The sequence below is a fragment of the Eptesicus fuscus genome, chromosome 12, assembly GCF_027574615.1.
Source record: "Eptesicus fuscus isolate TK198812 chromosome 12, DD_ASM_mEF_20220401, whole genome shotgun sequence".
Classification (NCBI taxonomy): Eukaryota; Metazoa; Chordata; class Mammalia; order Chiroptera; family Vespertilionidae; genus Eptesicus; species Eptesicus fuscus.
In genome coordinates this window covers 955,665-975,488 of record NC_072484.1, presented here as the reverse complement: position 1 = coordinate 975,488, position 19,824 = coordinate 955,665, and the positions used below count along the sequence as shown (strand labels likewise).

The 19,824-nt window shown below is 50.7% G+C and overlaps 1 protein-coding gene across 2 annotated transcripts in view; it reads right to left on the bottom strand.

The window, feature by feature from the left end:
• DIDO1 (death inducer-obliterator 1) overlaps positions 1-19,824 on the bottom strand; it is a 49,047-nt gene that overhangs the window by 7,195 nt on the left and 22,028 nt on the right. For both annotated transcript variants that reach the window (XM_054724516.1, XM_054724514.1), the window contains 10 exons: positions 19,026-19,239; positions 9,348-9,807; positions 9,094-9,253; positions 7,721-7,837; positions 7,510-7,614; positions 7,259-7,391; positions 6,518-7,046; positions 5,966-6,119; positions 5,029-5,118; positions 4,191-4,386 (listed from right to left, as the gene is read on the bottom strand). In XM_054724516.1, coding sequence (XP_054580491.1) covers positions 4,191-4,386; positions 5,029-5,118; positions 5,966-6,119; positions 6,518-7,046; positions 7,259-7,391; positions 7,510-7,614; positions 7,721-7,837; positions 9,094-9,253; positions 9,348-9,807; positions 19,026-19,239 — 2,158 coding nt within the window. The remainder of the gene's footprint in view (positions 1-4,190; positions 4,387-5,028; positions 5,119-5,965; positions 6,120-6,517; positions 7,047-7,258; positions 7,392-7,509; positions 7,615-7,720; positions 7,838-9,093; positions 9,254-9,347; positions 9,808-19,025; positions 19,240-19,824) is intronic.

Sequence of the window (19,824 nt, the reverse complement as noted above, 5' to 3'; positions counted from 1 at the left end):
CATAAGATCACCCGACAGCACAGAGGAGGAAACCAGGAAGTCCAGGGACTGGGACATCTAGAGAGGCAGGTGCCACCTGACTTCCTGAGTCCAGACCAAACCAGGATCCATGTCTAGCTGTGTCAGCCACAGGATGCAAGAGGTGAAGTGACAAGGAAGGAAGCTGCCCTGGGGCCCCACATACCTCCAGCCTGGCACACCATGGACAAGCTTAATTTTAATAACTGGCTCCTTAACCCCCAAACTATCAAAATGTTGCTTTTTAACCCTAAATCTGCCGGGTACACATCCCACTCCATTGAAAATGAAAACCTGCTGTTATGGTCTAAATTTGTCCCAACACTATTCCCCCACCTGCTAGACAGAAAAGTGTGGGAGTTACGCAGTGACCATCCTTAGTGTGACTGGATAGAAAAGACTAGGCACATACAGGGGTGGCGGGGTACCTGCCCCAGTCTACACGCAAGCACACACACACATGCACACCCAGAATTCACACGACCTGTACAAAGCCGCTGGGCTCAGCATGCCTGAGTGTTGTCCATCTCCATCCAGGTGGCCCAAGCAGCACAGCCTGCACACCTGAGGCTGAAGGACGGAGGAAGTCATGTCGGCTTATGAAAAGCAAAGTGGGGACTCTGCCTCCATCAGTGCACCTACGACAGGTACAGAGAGCTACTACGTGTTCAGATTCAAACAAACAACAACCAGTTTCCATGAAATATACTTTATTGATTTCAAAGGAGAAACTAATACATTCGATACTACATTTGTCTCGGATCACAGTGCACATCTAGATACACACACAGAAATGCTTACCTGACGTTAAGTCACAGCAGGTCCAGCTCGTTGAGAAAGCAGTGAAAACGGAGGACAGGGAAACACTATGGCTGTGAGTCTCTAAGGAAGGGTCCTCTCCGTGGTGCACTCGAGGCCGTCCCTCCCCTCTGCCAGCGCACACCTACACCTTAGACACCAGGTTGCGCAACAGCCATTGCAAAGCGGAACCCGAGGCCTTGCCTGTCACTTGTGAGGGCGGAGTCCCAGCCTAGGTCCGTCCTGCTGGGCTGCACAGGAATGTACAAGACCAGCATCCAATCTGATGGGTCTTCCTTCACAAAGCAGCCCCAGGAGGTGCAGACCACCTGACCCCTGTCCCCAGTGGCGAGGCTCTCAGGGCCAGGGGCAGGGCTGAGCTAGCACCCGTAGTGGATGACTTCCAGCTGGACCAAAGGGCCCCGACTTCACAGCTGTCCTCCGAAACAACGCCGCCACATTAGGAAAATGCCACCGTCACACGAGACCGCCTGAGGACACGTCTAAAGTACGCAGGGTGAGAGCATCCTGGCACCGAGCAGGCTGCTCACAGGGCTGGCGGGCAGCCGAGGGGCTGTGGACACAGCTCCCAGGTCTGTTGTCCAGAGCATGCCGAGACGGGAGGCCCTAGGAGAGGGTAGCCAGAGTGGACTTACTAGATCTGAACTCGGTGTTGGGGCCGCCAGCATCTTCACTGGCTTCTTAAGTGTGGACAGCAAGAGCTCGTCACTCCACTGGGCTCCCAAGGTCAGGGGAGGGAGGACCCTGCACCTTCTGAATGTGGTGTGCGAGTTGGTCTCTCTGCAATTTCTCCACCCCCACAGCAGGCGGGCCCCACCCAGGCCTGTGCTTCTCGTCCTAAAGAGAACTGAGAGGGACAGAGTGCAAGGCCTCAGGACAGCCGCCCTGGCTCGACACCTAATTGTGTGTGACCTCAGGTGAGTGACAACTGTGACAGCACAGGGCTGCAGTGGGGTCAAGGGTGCTCCGGTCAGGCCATGGGGCCAGTGCTTGCCGGGTGGCACGTGATCACACCTGCTGGCTGCTCTGCTGAGGGACGTCACCACCACTTTGAGACTGGGCCTGTGCCTTCGGAGGATGCTCTGCAGAGATTAGCTCAGTGAGGACAGGGACCACCACGACAGGAGAAGCATCTCCACCCAACCTCCCACTGCAGGTGCACATACATCACAGACACACGCACACACGCACACAGGACACACACACGAGATACACACCATGGAACAGGACACTGTAGCTGGAGTGAGCCATGTCACACTAGAAACACACGAAACAGGCAGGTAGACCCTGCCTGGAAGCGGGTTTTAGGTGATGTGAAGGGTATAAAATATATACATAGATATTAATGTATATATAAAAAATTATACCATAATAAAAAAATAACAGACTAAATTAAACAGGCTTGCATTAAGAAGCCCTTAAATTAGCCCTAGCCGGTTTTGCTCAGTGGATAGAGCATCAGCCTGCGGACTGAAGGGTTCCAGGTTCGATTCCGGTCAAGGGTATATACCTTGGTTGCGGGCACATCCCCAGTAGGGAGTGTGCAGGAGGCAGCTGATCGATGTTTCTCTCTCATCGATGTTTCTCTCTCTCTCTCCCTCTCCCTTCCTCTCTATAAATAAATCAATATATTTTTTTTAAAAAGCCCTTAAATCTTTAAGAGCTTATGGGCAAAACATGGTTAGTTTCTAAAACCCTTGTCACTATTTGTTCTTTATTATGGACGAAAAGCTGCAGGTCCTTTGGATGTCCCCTCAGGGAGTGTCCAAGCCCAGGAGTGTCAGGTCCACTCGGCCCATCCCTAGTGTGTCTGGTGGTCAGCGCCCCAAACGAGGTGTTACTCAGGCTCCTCGGCCAAGTGAGTCTGCAGATGGGCAATGGGAGCTCAAAGCAGCACATGAGGCTGATGAGGGGAGTAGGCCCAGGCCCTGCTAACCCACCTCTGTACACAAAAAGGGCTCTGCACTCGGAGGGCTGTCGTGCTGCCCAGCTACATGCCCACTGGACCCGCATAGCGTGGCACCCGTGACTGACCGGAGGCTCCTCACAGGTGTCTGAGAAGTCAGCTTCTTTCTCTCACCTTCAGGGACACAGGATGCCGCCCTTCATGGTCATCAGGGAGCTCGCCAGCCGCTTCACCAAGGTTCTTTCTGCCACCCACCGCCAGGTGACATCTCTTTATCCCCAAGGAGTAGGAGAGGACACCCCGAGGGCCTGGCTTTTAAAATGTACTCAGCACGAAGAGAGCTTGATGATTGTGTCAGTAAGTACTGAACCTTGGGTTACTGACACCAATAACCCCTTTGTGGACACAATTCTGAAATCAGGGCACAGTGAGCCACCTTGTGTTAAGTGTGTGCTCCAGCCAGGACTGGGAATGCCTGTGGGAGTGGGGCGACAGTCAGGGCCCAGCTAGCGTAGGTGTGGTGTGAGCGCGGCATGTGGCTGCGGTGGGAGCACTCGCCAAGGCCTGGTGATGGGGCCAAGGCACGAAGGTGCCACGGTCTAGGCAGCCCCAGTGATGGTCAGAGGGTTCAGCCACCGCCTCTAGGACAAAGCCCTTCAAAGAGTATCACCATATGTCTCGTCATCTTCTCGGCACTGTTAATCCTGGGGGACTTCACGGCCAAGGAGACGCGTCAAGTTAGGAATCTTTCACCAGCTTCTTCTCAGGTTACAGAGCTGAACCCCCACAGACCATGTCCCTTTGGAAACACCCTCAACGCTCTGACAAGTCTGACTTTTTAAAGGTTAATTTGTAAGAAATCATTTAAAAGCAGCACTTTATAAGGAAGGAGTAAACACAAAGTATTTTGCAAAAGATGAAATAACTTATTAAAAATTAAACCTTGAACAGATTTTAAAGTATTTCTCAAATTTTTCTCCTTCACTACCTGTTCTTGTATCTCCTGGAAATGACTCCCTGACAGAGGCAGAGAGCGCCTCAGAGCGGCACCTGCTCACGTCCGGAGTGGGGTGTCCACAGAAAGCCCTGGGGGAGGCGGGAGTGCCCAGCGCGGTGAAGTGTTGCCTCTCCACCTCCCTCCTCCTGTCCTGTCCAGGCTCCTGGGCACCTGATCTGTCCAACGACCAAGGCCATGCAAGTGAAAGGCGGGGGAATGCTGAGGGCTTTTCCCTTCACGAAACTTTTCTCAGACCATTTATGCCAATAATAAGGGTACTTCTGGTGCCACCCCCAAGCCTAGAGCTGCCTTCTCCAGCTCAATGTGGCTTCATGTGACTGCTAGGTCTGCTGCCAGACAGACAGTGGGGGGAGCAGTTACAACCACCTGTGACAGCTCAGTAGGACTCGGTGTCAGGGCAAGGGGATGTGTGTGACCAGAGGTGCTTACCTGGTCCCTCAAAGGGCAAGAGCTTGGATGGAACAGGGTCCTCAGAGCTCAGTGGGATTAAGTAGAGGTCCTTGATGTGCCTACTGTTGTTAGCAACAACGCCAAAGCGGCCGCGGCTGCTAAAATAGGAGTAGAGAGATATATAGGCCACCTCCTCCTCCTCCGTGGCGGGATGGAAGCGGATCAGACACAGCTCCTGCAACACAAACAGGACAGGGAGCATTGGCCTACGGTGCCAAAACCAGCATCGATCTGAAGGAGAGAGACGCGGTTCCGACTTTGATTTCAGTCCTGTTAGCAATCGAGTGGCAGACAGAGCACAGGCTCAGGGACTCACAGCCGCGGGTCCTCAGAATAGCACCCACCTGTGGAGTTCTCATACCCAAGACAATCCATGAGCAGGGGGAGGTGATGAGCTACAGAACTCCCTGTGCCTATCCAACAGGAGGGCTAAGCTAGACTGGAGGGGGCCTGAACCGCTGTGAACCCGAGAAAAACGACCGCCTGGCCCCAAGAGCATTGTCCATGCAGACATGGCTGTGGCTAATCTCGGTGCAGAGAGGAAAGCCAGTCAACTCCTCCTGTGGCAAGGACAACAGGGAACAGAGCGGCTGCTCACTAACAATGACCTGCATGCACCCATGGTAGGTCAGTATCAAAACCTCAGCACTATAGCACTCCCACCCACCCGGACTCATCCAGCTCGAAACTTCACTTTGAAGGTCCACCTGGAAATACTTAGGAAGCTGACATTTCACATATTAACCCATCGGGATGAGAAGTGAGGGCAGAGCTGTGTTTGAACGGGCACCTTCTTCGGTGGTGCCATGAGCAGTACCTTAGACACAGAGGATTTGAGTTTGCCGACATAGTCCCACACCGTCCTGGGTGCGATCCGTCCACCAATGTGAATAGTGTCGGGCAGGTCCTAAACAAAACGCACTCTGTGTCAGTGACAGGAAAACGGCATTCAGAGGCTGATACAGTCATTTCAGGGCCCCAAGCTAGCGAGTCAAGATTCCAAAGAAAAGGGTAGTAACTGCCGAAACCGGTTTGGCTCAGTGGATGGAGCATCGGCCTGCGGACTGGAAGGTCCCAGGTTCGATTCCGGTCAAGGGCATGTACCTCGGTTGCGGGCACATCCCCAGTGGGGGGTGTGCGGGGGGCAGCTGGTCGATGTTTCTCTCTCATCTCATCGACATTTCTAGCTCTCTATTCCTCTCCCTTCCTCCCTGTAAAAATCAATAAAATATATTTAAAAAAAAAAAAGAAAAGGGTAGTAACTGTACCAAATGCTACAGGATTACGAGTTACCAAACCCATGGTGGGGGGTGATGATAGCCTTGTGCCAAACACGCCTGTTCGCTTTATGAAGACAGACTGCAGGACTGACTCGTGTCTCCAGAAATGCCGCCTGTCCAGGGCTCTGTTCACTGTATGTGTCACTGCACACCAAGGCAGGTCACACACTGAGTAAATGCCCAAGCTGAACAGAGGGAAGAGAAAGACCAACTGGGCTTCTTTACAGAAGCCGGGAGGCCCAATTTCTCATTGGAATTTGTGTCCAAGCGGCTCAACCTGTGGACTCGTCCATCAGTCCCCGCTGTAACTTCAGAGGTGCTCAATCACTGATGGCAGACTGTCCCACAGGATCAGAACGCCTGTGAGAGGTGTCCCCGCGCGCACGCGCACACGCACACACACACACACACACACACACACACTCACTCTCTCTCTCTCTCTTTCTCTCTCTCTCACTTTCTCTTGGCTCTAACCTCACTGAGATAATCAAAACATCCAGAGACGGGGTAAGCCTTAGTGACAAACTTTGCTACACTCTGCATGTTAATAAATCCTTTCCAAATGGTGCTGAGTCGAGACAGAAAGAGGGTTGTATCTCCTTCTGGAGGGGACCGAGACGCCACAGTGCTGCAAAACAAAACCAGAGAAAAGGAGTAAAGCTCTCTTTGCACAAAGAACATTCAAAGTGCGAAGATTTTACATATTACAAAAGTAAAAGTGAGTTCGGGCAGGTTTCAGTAGCTTACTTTTTCAAATTAACTACTTTAATCATTATGATGTAAACAGATATTCTGGTCAAAGAAAAACAAACTGAATATGAATAGGCCACAAAACCAGATGGCCACAAATTCAAATTTTCAAGATTTATACTTCTAAATGGTGTTAGGCACCTTAGATGTGGGACACTGAGTGCTTTACACAGCCCCCCGAGCGGCGGTGTTGCTGGGTGATTGCAAAGCTGAGGACTGAGTGGCTCTTCCCGCCCCTCCCGTTACTCTACGAGAGAACACATGTGGAGACCGCACCTGACGCTGGGGGACGGCGGGACCGACAGCAGGTATCTGGGCTCGGGGGATGAGGATGGCTTGGCTAGTATGGACTTGGGCACCAGCACCGTGGTCGCAGCAGGCTTTAGGACTTCTTGTTGTGGCTCTGCCGGGTGGGTGCTGCCTGGGAGGGCTGCTGCAGGAGTCATGACTGTGCTCGCTGCGCTCTGTGCGGTCCTGGGGTCTCGGCCAGACATGGTGACAGTGGTGAGCACCGTGCCCCCACAGGAGGCTGGGCAAGAAGGCCCTTCCAGGGCAGAGGGCTCAGGCGGGCCGTCTCCTGGAGCCCCGGGGAAGTACCTCCTTTCCAAGAGAGCCTGGGACGCACTCTCTGGGTCTGGCTCAGAGGTGTTTTCAGGGAGACTTTCTGGCACCGCCTCATCTGCTGAGCTAAAAGCTGGCTCACAGGCAGAGCCGTCGTACTTGGATTTTGACTCTTCTTTCTTAGCAGGAGCTGACAATTTTTGTCTTTTTGGAGCTGGTTCATCTTCTGATGATGGAACCTGACCTGTAGCACAAGAGAGGCTTGGTTTGAGGGCACAGCCTGCCCCCAAGTAAATGACCATTTTTCAAGGATAAAGGAGCAACGTTCTAAAGGCAGGCGCCGACCTCACACGCTCCAAAGACCATCCCGGCTGCGTCATGTTTTAAACTTGGGCTGAATCCAATTGCTATACGAGGGTCAGCAATGTTAAACAAAAGCCTCCCGCACCTGCTCACCTGTACAAATCTTGCAGTTCAGGTCAAAGAGGTGGGCGCGGTGCTGGCCCGTCGTGTCCTTTAACATGCTGCTGAAGAGGTCCAGAGGGGGTGCAGCGCTTTTCTCGGGAACAGCACGTACTGACTCCTGCTCCTAAGAGGAGAAGAAGGGACACGGCGTGGGTCACCGCGTCCCAGTCCGGCATGGGATAGGAAACCGAGCACAAACCACTGAGACAAGGCGACTGCATAACCCTAACCCACATCCTTACATCTGAGTCTGACACCGGGGGGGAGTCTTCCATGTCGGGAATGGCCTCCTGCCTAACGGCTGTCTTTCTACTTTCCTGATGCAATCTCGCTCTGGGCTCCATCACCTGAGAGAGAAGACAGCTTAGTGAGCTCCTCCCGCTCCCAGTGCGGCCTTTACTTCCGGGCAAGGCCAGCTGCTCCGGCTTCTGGCAGCCGCTCCCCAGCACTCACAGGCTTTGTCGGTCTCTCCTTCCATGTGGAAAGCTCTTTAGACACAAGTTCTTCTGGCTTCATTCTCACAAGTTTGGCCAAAGAGATTTCTTCACGCAGAACACGATGGAAGAGACCCTGTGAACAAACATTTTCATTCACTGGTTCAGGACAGCTGAGTGAGTGTCTCTAAGACCCAAGGAAGGTCATGGAGGAGACAGAGCAGGTGGAGTCCCTGCCCAGAGGCTGGTGACACAGGCCAAAGCACCGGACCCAGCACAGCAGCGGCCTCAAGGTGTGCAGCCCCCTAAGAGCTCATGGGAGCTAACATGCCCAGAAAACATCGGCACTGGGCCTGTACAGCTGACCTGAGGCCCACGCTGCACCAACTGCTAAAGAGACCTCAGAGGCAATAGATCAACTCCAAAAGGTAATGTTAGGGCTAAAAGTGAGAAGAGACCTCTCTGCCAGGGCTTAACAGGCAAGATGGGAAGTCAGAGCTTCCCTGTGACACTGCTTCTGAGCATAGGTGAGAGCTTAAGAGGTGGAGAAGTGGGCAACCATAAGCCCAGTGCAGGAAGCAGGAGCCACAGCAGGCCAGAGTCCAGCCCACTCTAACCCGTGGGAACAGCACTGCCCTCCCACAGCTGCTGTGAGAACCAAGTGCCCCCACCCAGGTGTGCACAGCACCTGTCTGAACAGTGAGCACAGCAGAGTTCATCTAAGGCACTGGTCGGCAAACCGCGGCTCGCGAGCCACATGTGGCTCTTTGGCCCCTTGAATGTGGCTCGGCGTTAGAACCACTTCTTCAAAACAGACTCACCCAGGCTGAAAACCGACTTCTATGCATGGGCCACGAAGTTTCAATCGCACTGTACGTGCGCGCCCGCCCGCACGTGGTATTTTGTGGAAGAGCCACACTCAAGGGGCCAAAGAGCCGCGTGTGGCTCGTGGTTTGCCGACCACTGGTCTAAGGGAACCATGAGGATAGGCTGGCTCAGCTGATGGGGAATGACAATAATGCCCAAATATGGAGCTACCCACATACTACCATAAAGAATTTAAACTTTATTCTGGAATCAATGAAATGACGAGAAAGCAATTTCACAGCCACATTTAAGAGAGACGAATCTGGTGAACTACAGATGGACGGAGCCAGTGAGGAAGCTGAGGGCTGCAGCTAAGGAAAGGAAAGGAAAGGAAGGAAGGAGGCAGCACTATTCCCTACACCGATGGCCAGTGTCAAAGGGAACAAAAACGCCTGTTCGCTTCCACAGAAAGGGCAGGAATGTTTCACAACGCCATGTATGGTTTAGTGACGTGCCACTCAACTCGAGCCCAGGAACACGTGCGCTCTGCGGCAGGACGCCCAGCCCTGAACCATGGGCACACACCTGGTTCTTGGGGTCCTTGAGGTTGAACATGATGCTGCGGTACTTGCTCTTGTAGCGATTGTCAGTGACGTGGAAGAGGTTGAACATCTCTTTCTCGATGTGGAGTGCAACCTTCCCGACCTCGTTCTCTGTCATCGTGAGGTCGTCACTGTCACTGGCTCTAGAAGAGACAGAACTGTGTAAACCCTGAGCTTGCACTTCACTCAACAGGGGAAATATTCCACTTTAACGGATAATCAAGCACAACAGCCCACCTTTTCCACAAAATTTCCTTCAAGGAGCGCCTTATATTTTGCCGAATCTGTGAATTCGGCTGTGATGGGGTGGTGCTCGAGGCGCCCAGGCGTCCTGGGGCTGGAGAGGCCAAGGGAACAGATGTCACCATGGGCTTCCTGGCGGCTCCCCCCGACGCAGAGGAGCCTGGCAGCTTTTTGGAAGTAGATGTGGTGGCACCAGGCACCAGCCCTGCCTGCTTGGTGGCAGGAACACTGCCTGAGGGGGCAGGCGAGGGCCATGGCCTCTTGGGTATAGTGCCCTTGAAGCCTGAGGGCAACTTCCTGATGGCTGGCTTGGTCACATTTGTGAAAGGAGGGGACTTCTTTGGAAGGAGACTCCGGGCTGCAGGCTGCCTGCTGCCCACAGCAGGGCCTGGAGCAGCCACTTTCTTCGGCATCGCAGCTGCCGTGTTCTCCACCTGCCGGTCTTCCTTCATGGCTGCAAAGAACACACAACGTTAGTGAGGCAGGAGGGCACGCAGTGCACTGTCAGGTGACATGAAAAGCACACTCGGCCTCAAACTAGCAAAACTTAACAGGCCCCAGCTGAGGTACTGGAAATATTGAGGGGACCCCTATGTAAAGTATATAATTTTTTTTTAATCCTCACCTGAGGGTATTTTTCCATTGATTTTTAAGAGAGTGGAAGAGAGAAAGGCAGAGAGTAATATCGATGTGAAACACATTGATGGGTTGCCTCCTGCATAAACCCTCGACCAGAGCAGAGCCTGCAATCAAGGTACATGCCCTTGATAGGAATCAAACCCAGGATCCTTCAGTTCGCAGGCCGACGCTCTATCCACTGACCCAAACCAGCTAGGGCCAAAGTATGTGAGTCTAACTCTAACCACTAAGCCATACACACCTGAAACCAATACAAAGAAAACATGCCCCCCCCCTCCAATTATTTACCTTAAAATCCTACTAAGTATGAAAATTAAGGGATGGGTGGTGGTCACCAGACCTTATTGTATGAGACACTGATTTAGGGAAAAGGGTTTTAAAAGTAATTATCAAATTCAGAAATGGAGTGTAATTAAGGCCTCTGGCAATATTTATGATCCTGACCATACTTTATTTCAGAAAGAAATGCTTTACTGGCCCTTGCCGGTTTGGCTCAGTGGATAGAGCATCAGCTTTCAGACTGAAGGATTCTGGGTTCGATTCCAGTCAAGGGCACAGGCCTGAGTTGCAGGCTTAATTCTCAGCAGGGGACGTGCAGGAGGCAGCCAATCAATGATTCTCTCTCATCATTGATGTTTCTCTTTCTCCCTCTCCATTCCTCTCTGACAATGATTTACTGTGAAATCAATAAAAATATATTTTAAAACAGTAGATTCAGAAGAGCACTTTCCCTAAGAACTTGAGTACAATTTCTTTGTAAACATGACTTTAAAAAAATCTCTTCAGGATTGGTCACAGACTGCCTCTAGGCCCTTGAGGCCATGGAAGGAGTATTAAGAGTCCTTTGGGGGGAGGTTACCCACAAGTGTTCATTATTCTTTTGGACAAAAGTCAATAGAACGCCATTTATAAAACACAGGAAAGTTGGCAGAAATCTGTAACATGGGAAGACTTATCACTCTTATACTAAGGTGACAAGAACAGATTGTGCTCTGATATAAACATTCTCATTTAAAACTACCAGTTGTGCCCTGGCTGGTTTGGCTCAGTGGATAGAGCGTCGGCCTGTGGACTGAAAGGTCCCAGGTTCGATTCTGGTCGGGGGCACATGCCCGGGTTGTGGGCCCGGTCCCCAGTGCAGGAGGCAGCCAATCAATGATTATCTCTCATCATTGATGTTTCTTCTCTCTCTCCCTTCTTCTCTGAAATGAATAAAAATATTATATTTAAATAAATAAATCTACCAGTTATATTTGATTATTGGTAAGACCGTAAATTAGCACTTTTAACCCAAACAAGAATTGTAGACAAAAGCTCAAAACATATCAAAACCCTTCAACTTGAACAAAAATTTTGACACCAGCACTTTTTATTTTAAAGAGAGCATGCTAAAGTATGGATTACATTAATCCTGTCAGCCTTTATACTTAAGGTTTTAGGGAAACAAGACAATTCTAAGACAGATGCCGAGCCCCAGTCCCAGGGGTGTGCAGCTGACCAAAGCCAGGCCGGCAGGTTTACAGATGGCCCTTGCTCCACACACGCAGAATGGCGAGAACAGGTGGGCCCAGTAAGCGAGCCAGGACAGCGACCAGGTCATCAGGGACCGATGTAAAAGGCGCCTCCTGTAGGTGTTTTTCTCAGACTACTTGCGCAGCAGCAGCAGTGAGCCTCTAAGACTCCCTACATGCAAATGGGGCAGGGCTTCCATAGATGATGCTCTAGTGAGCTGTCAATCTTACCCAGGGATTAAAAATCAATCACCAGTCAGCCACCACGGCTCCTTCTAACTCCCAGTAAACCAGGGAGACAGTCTGAAATCGGGTGAGAGGTGAGACCCTTTCTCCAGGTGCCGCCCTCCCAGGTGTTCATGCTCCAGGGCCCAGGCAGACACCACCACCAGCTGTGGCCGCCTTGGCAGAGGGCCAGAGCCCCCCCCCCCCCCCCCCCCCGAGCACTTCCCGCCTGCAGCAGCAGGTGAGGCCAGTTCGGCAATGGGCTTTGCTAAAGGCACGCGGGGACCTCAAGTTCCTTCCACTTGGTAGTATGAATGAAATCACCCATTTTACAGTTTGTGCAGCACCACCACCAGGACCCAAAAGCTAGGACTGTGTTACAAGTCCCTTGTTTCTATCATAAATTCTGACTTTAAATCCCATATTTTCCTCCCAAAGCCCTCACGCCCCCTGCCTACCCCAGCCTAAGGTGGCTGTGCACCAGACCCCCAGCTTGCTGGGGCTCCAGGCCTCGGCCAGCCCGCTTCTCCACCTGCCCTGCTTGTCATTACCCATGCCTACTGTCACCAAGGCTCACCTCTAAAGGCTTCCGTGCTTTGGGAACTGCGTTTCTAAATAAAGCACACTCCCAAGTCTGATAGAATGAGAAACGGGACAAGAACGAAGATAAAAGCATTTCTACGTGTCACTTCATCAGACTGAGTCCACATACCCCAGGAGGAGGCCACTTGGGAATTCATTTTTATCAGTTTGGATGTGGCTAAGGTTTGCAGCACCTTGCCTGCAGGATCACTCAAGCTCAGGTTCGGTAACAGGGGGGAAGCCGCAGGGGGAGGGGCTGTAGCACTGAGGAGCCGGTGCTGCCTGGGTGTCTAAAGCACTGCCTGGTAGAGAGAGGTCACCGAGCACCAGGCAGGGAAGTCAGCTATTAGCAGTCACGGAGGAATGAGCTGCTGACGATGAAAACTGGGACCTGAAACCAGTTCAGTCACTGCCGTTGACAAACTTGTATCTTGCTGGGTATTCTAGTAGCGCACTTTTAACAAACTCTAAAGGCCTGGCCGAGGTACATCCAAACACCTGAAGAGGATGCCTGACTGGACCACAGGACCCCCGCATGATGGGGCCTGGAACAAACCTTGTGGGACATTGTTTCACGTGACAAATTCGTATTAACTTCAAAAGCTCTGGGTCTGCCTCCAGATCAGAATCTAAGATCTGTACTTCTGGTCTAGCTAGCCTGTTTTTCCTCATTCCGGGAAAACCCACGGAGAGGTTAAAACATCTCCCACACACAATGAAAATGACCTGTCACCCAAGAGCGGTAACAAGTAAACACACACAATCTACTTAAAAAGAGGGGGTGACTTTCCTTAACCATCATGCTATTTCATAAAATTAGTTGCTTTTGTCTCTAGAAAGTCAACCTTCACCATCTTTATCTGACCCCCTAAGGGCATAAACAGGTACCACTTAATTACCGGTAAAATGTCAGGAACTGGTGGACTCCAACAAATTGGCCACTAATCTCTTCTACTTTGAAGAGACACATTTACAACCTGCAAAAACTTCCATGCAGCAACTGCTACACGTTGCCACACGTGGCCCCACTGAAAGCTGGACTTGGGACATTCTGGAACGACACTGGCTCTAGTGCAGTGCCGGAACATTCTCAGTGGCAGAAACACCGTTTTTGAGTAGAGGCAAAAATCAAACTTGCAAAACCCCCTAAGTTAATTTCTATGTTGTGTATATCTTTTTGGAAGGGCAGGGACTATTTTGATAACCAAGAGGAAGAACCCATTCTAGAAAAGCAGCAGCACACCCCATGCTGGGGTGGTTTCAGGGGACGGCAGACGCCCCCGCCCCCCGCGAGCTGCAGTGGCAAGGCTGGCAGGATCAGCAGTGATTGCAGTGGGCAGAGGTGGCCCTGGGAGTGTGCCAGTCTGGGCTGTCCTGGCAGTTAAGGCGCCTTTAGCTCCCACTCTGGGGGCTGCTTGTCCTGAGCTCCAGGCCAGGCTGACTTGGGGAGCCAGACACCTTAGCAGCTGTAGGAGACAGGGCTGCCCTGTGGGCCAGACCACTGTTTCTACCTGCTGGCCACGTGTGATGTGAACGGAAGGCTGGGGTGAGGCCTAGTGTAGAACTAAGCAGGCTGGTGTTCCCAGGGACCGGTAATCAGCAACTAATTGGCTCATTTCCCAGTAAGCATGGAGCGAGGGGCCTTGTCATACTGCAAGGCAGGCTGTGGGGCATCGCTGGCCTCTGGGTGGCACTGGCGGGCCTCAATGAAGACCGGAGGACACAGGTCTCCACTGGCACTGCTGCTGTCTCCTGCATGGAGACCGCAGACATCCAAATGAAAGTATAGCAGGACTGCAAGTAAATATGCGGGTACACCCAACCAGCACAGGCACAGGGCCTGGTGAGAAGCCTTCAGAGCAATTGCATAATGCTATATACACCTCCTCCTCCTCCTCAATGTGCCAATATAACCCCCCAAAATGAGTGTCACACTGCTACCCCAGATGGGCCTGCTTCTTAGTGACTGGCTGTTAAGAGCCAAAGAAATTAAGTGAGCATGTGGTATGACAGTGAGCCAACCTTATAACAAGTGCAGGGAAGCAAATGGAGGCCCTGGCAGGGGTGTCCCCTCTATGGAGCTGCCCACTGACTCAGCACCCTACTCCACACCATCACTACCCATTGGGTCCCACAGCCACTCGGCAGTCAGACTAAGGCAGCTACCACTGTAAGAGCCGTCTCTGACAGAGCCAGAGTGGGGCCCGGAGGACACAGTGGAACAAGTGTGGATGTGAATTCTGTTCGTGGTGACTTCAGCTCTAGTTTCAGCTCAGCAGGGCTCAGGTATAATTACATTTCTCACTGCAACTTGGGTTTCCTGTTAAGATTCTTCCCCAAAATCAAGTAACAGCAAATCGTTTTGCTTTTATGCGTTTGCTTAAATATTTTGAGTTTTTCAATAAGTACTGATTTGCTTTTGTTAGAAAAAACAAATTCCTAGAGAACACGAGTGTAAGCCACCTCCCAGCTGCTGCTCAGACTGGAGACGCTCTATCATTAGGATGTCTCTAAAGAGGTCTGAATGGCTGTGGTTTGGGCCACAAATCTTTTCTAGCTGACTTGTCTGATGTCCTATTTGGGTGATTTACACCTTATATGGAGAGGTGCCTAGACCTCTTCAAAGAAACTTGCCCAAAACCAAGTATGTATCTGGAGGTTAATGCCCTTCTTCATTTTAAGTCTCACATACAGGGTTTTGCAAATTCATGTTGGATTGACAGCATATGCAAGAACTGACCCAATTATCCTTCACCACTAACACTAGAATAATGTGATCAAGGCCTCATGGGGAGCCGGGCGTGTAATCAAGAGGACGGGTAGCCAGCCTGGCGGGGGGCAGTGGCCTAGGGAGCGCAGCTGCTGCTTTCCCGCCATCTCAGCACTGTCACCTGGCAGCCTCCTCACTTTAATAAGGCTACAGTTTAACCAACATCTGTGCCCAACTTGTTTACTACTTCAACCAATATGATGGGGCAGGGGCATGAGACCCTCCCTGTGAACTCCAGGTCACAAAGGGTCACCTGAGTGGACACCCAGGGCAGGCGGGTGGCCGTGCAGATGCAGCGGCTAGACAGCAGTTACCTTGGCGCTCTTCCTGCCGAGCTCCTCCGGGTCCACCTGTGCAATTACAGATGCTCTTTCATTTAAACAAATGAAAGTGGCAAAACTTCTTATCCATCTTCTAAGTTTACTTCTTTAATTCTCAGAAGCTAAGAATATAACTGTGCGCACAGTTTTGTGCCATGCACAAACATCAAGAATAGTATTTTATGATTTTATACAAACAGACCCACAACTTGTGTAGCACACTGGAAGACCTGCAGCATCATCTTCAAAGGGGTACTTGGGCTCTAACACTGATGATGCCACCAGAGTGGCAAGCAGTATCAGATGGGCCCAAAGCTCCAAAAGGTCATAGGTCACTGAAGAGCAGGTGGAGGGATCAGGACCCACCCTGAGCTGGAACTTTTAGCACCCCTCCCTCCCTTGGGGCTCCAGCACAGGGTGCTGCTGAGGGCTTTCATCTCAAATGTTTACGTTTATGTACATGAAACCTTTCCCCGATATAATTACCTGAATAGTTGGGTATTTTAATGTTATAAAAGTACAACACTGTAAAATACCAAAAAAATGTCACTGACAACCAAGAAAATTGCGGCTGTATAGAGAGCATTAAAAACAGTTGTCAAGCTAAATCCTTCATCAGTACAGGCTTTGGTTTTTCCTCTAAGGGGGGGGGGGGGGGGGGAGGCTGGGGGGGAGGAGAGGTGGGGGAGAAATTGGTTCATATGGACGAAGTCTGGTTTGTCCCAGCCTCATTTTATTGCTACTGACAATCCTGGAAGAGACAGGTAAAAATGGCTCACGCAGCTGATAAAACCAAAGACCCCCCTGTCCCCGCTTTAAATGTCTACAAAATATGCTTGGGCTCTAGAATCCCCCCCATATTTTATTACAGGAAACTTGTTTCCTCTGATGGTTTGTGACATATGCTCCTGGAGCCCACGCCAATAGTCACCCTCGTGAGTCCGTGTTCTCCATCCACTTCTCCACGGCTCGTGGACGATCTGCATGGCCACACAGGGCCTGGGGAAATGCTGGACCTGGGCAACACGCTTAACCAACCATCCGGATTTGGGTGTCCTGGTTCTCTTAGGGTTTTCCATTTTAATTCTCAAAGCTAGATGAAACTGTAGAAATCTCGTATTTCAGTCAAAATTTGTTCAGATCCCGTGTTTTAAGTCACCTAATGAGACATTTAAGGAGCCCAAAATACTAGAATATGAATACCAGAATCCCACTTCCATATTCTAATAAACCTGGGGCATTTTACAAAAGAAAAAAAAAAAGTTAAGCTCTCTCCATGCCTTAACAATAATGGAAGGCGAACCAATAGTAGAAATGAAGAGAAAAAAATAAAACATTGATTTGGGGGAGAAATTAAAAAACAATTGTTTCCACAAGAACAGAAAACCTCAAAAACGATTTAAATAAAAAATTAATCAGGAATGAGTGTATGTGAATTGCATCACCCTGAGAGCACGAAGGACCTACTGATCTTTTCATGAGGAGGAAGAGCGAACTTCGATGTGGTGTAACGGAGGGTCCCACACCATGTTCCCTGACAGTTGTCCCTGCATCCACAATCCAGGTCAGCACAAGGATGGGAGAGGGAAGCGCGGAGCACTGCCAGGAGCAGCAGACTGGCTCTCTGGGCTAAATGAGGCTCCACATGCCCAGGCCAGTGTCCCAGCACATCAGGTGCACCTTGAATCTCACCATCCCAACACAGAAAAGCCCATTCGGAAGCCGGCCAGGGAGGCAGGTGGGGGAGTCCTCATGGGGCTGCAGGGCTGTGTGTGTGCTACAGCAACTGTGAAAGGATGACCTGGGTCAGAGAGACACAACTGCTACTCACCCGGACTGAAGTCAGTATTTTTCCAATGACCCTTTTACTGTCCCTCCCAATCATTTTTTGGGAAGATGACATTTCTGGGATAACAAAAAACAAAAAACGATCAAAAGCAACTCAAAAATGTCCCCCATGCACTCAATCAATTCTGGATATCCATCAGTTTTAACTCCGGCGTAGCAGTGTGCTAGGAAGGGTTAGTCATTAGTTTGTTTCAACTTTCTGTCAACTGAAGCCCATGAAGCTTCAGGGAGGAGCTGATATGGAAAGAGGAGGTGGAGAAGAAAAGAAAACCCAGCCTGTGAGCAGAGAAATGGGCCCCTGGTGTACTTCCCCTCCCCCAATTCCTTTCTTCTCTCAGGGTCACAGTGAGATTAGAGTCCAGGGAGAGAGCCATCCTGTCCTCACAACTCCACACAGGGTGCCTCAGAGCAGCTTTCCAGCTCTAGTCCACAGATGGAAACCAGTCGCCAGGACCTTGGTAGATGTGCCCGTGTTTCCTGAGTCTGCGTCCTGTACCCTGTAATCCACTCAGAGCACAGTACACAGGACTCCAAAGTCACGGCTCCCATCAGTTCACACATAAGTGATGCATGTTTTTAGGTACGCTCTCAGCCTCTATAAAAGTGCTACTTCACAGGTGTGCTATAACTTGATGAAAATTTGAGCATGAAATTCTTAAACAATCTAAAATATATCAACTCATTTTAATACAGGTTAACTGTACTTAACAATGTATTCCTAAAATAAAAAAATCTAGTATTACTTTGCAATTTACTTAGGTATTAAGGCCATTACTGTCTCAAAGCGAGCACCGAGTTACACATTTTCTAACTATACTAGCCCAGCGCCTACCTACAGGTACCCTCCCTCGGTGACCGTTAAAAGGTGACTAAAAGGAGAAGGCAGAACAGCTCTATAATCTTGGAATTCAGGCCTTTTTAACCTTTCAGTGCTTGAAAAAAAAAAAGGCATAAAACAGTATAAAAGACAGCACAAATAAAAATAATCTTAGTAAGAGAGTAAGATGTGCCCTGCAGATCAATTTAATTTTGGAGAGTTAGGCTGAAAAACAACAAACAAAAGGTCCTGGTGCATAAGCAAATCTGGGATTTCTAAGACTGACTGGCAGTCCCTCAACTCATTTTTTGGGGGTGGGGAGGCCTGACCTACAGTCCAGCATCCAGAGAAGTCTGGAGGCCCCTGGTGGAGTCTGCTTTAGGAGACACCTCGCCCACTTACCTGACACACACGACGCTCGGGGCGTGAGACCAGGAGTGTGTATGTGTGGATATGTAATGTGTACTGAACATGAAAAATTTCTCTCAGCTCAGAAATCGTACTTTAGTTGACTATCAGTGCAACACCAATTTGCAGAAAGAGCTCCCAGCACAAAAGGAAGTGATGATCACACGTGCTAAAGGGCAGTGTGGAAACCTGTACAGCTAACAGAGCTGTGATAATGATGCACCTGTAGTGTGGATGGTGATGAACTTGGGAGTGCCGGGCAAGAGTACCTAACCATTGGACTTTGTTGGCAACAATACCAAATACTTACCAATGTGTGATAATGAAAACAGACTAGACCTCAATTGCCAGGTGCCACATTCAACACTGAGGTTTGCAGGGCTTTGTGGCAAACAGGCTAAGCGGAGCCCGTGGGGCTCCCGGGTATTTGCTTCCATCCCTGGAGATGCAGCTTTGAGCTTGGCTACACCTCCTAGTTCTGGACAGTCCTGAGTGGACAGACATCCAGAAAGACAGGGAAGGGTCCAGAAGCCACCCCTAGGTGATACATACATTTATACAACAGTGACGGCCACAGGGCAGCAGTCTGTTCTGGCTTTACTGCATTGTAATTGTGGTCGCTTGCCCAGGATGGCGTGCTGCTCTCGCAAGTCGTTTCCTTCACAAGGACCTCAGTCCGAGCAGGGGCCACCACTGCCTTCTTCATGGCATTCTCTTTCTTGTCTGGAGCAGGTCTCTTGGGCACAGAAGAGACTTTAATGCCTGCCTGGATAATCAGTAAAACCCCAATCATTAAGGAGGTCAAAAGTTAACCTTCATTCACTTCCCTTTCTCAATGAAGGTGAGAACATGCTTAAGGTCACTCACGCTCCCACCCCACCCTGCGCCTGGGCACCACGCCTCACCACCAGCTGAGCCATCAGCATTCCACCGTAATGGCTGGGAAGGGCTTCAACTTCTGAGTGACATGAGGCCCAACACAGAATAACTGTCCTTCAGCTGAGGTGTGAGGCAGCCAGGTAATACAGAACAAGTCCCTTGAGCAGGCCTGGTGAAGAGGCCAGAGCCAAGTGGGAAGGGCCACTATGAGAGTGTGCCTGCCCACAACACAGTAGGAGAGGGCGACGCTGGGCAAAAGGCCGGGACCCACACGCCCATGCTCTCCAGCAGGCATCCTGCGCCGTCACTCTTACTGGACACAGCAGTCGATTCAAAATTACCAGCCTTAAAAATCAGGCCATCTAGCCCAGCCAGTGTGGCTCAGTGGTTGAGTGTCCATCTATGAACCAGGAGGTCATGTTCGATTCCCTGTCAGGGCACATGCAGGAGGCAGTTGATTGATGATTCTCTC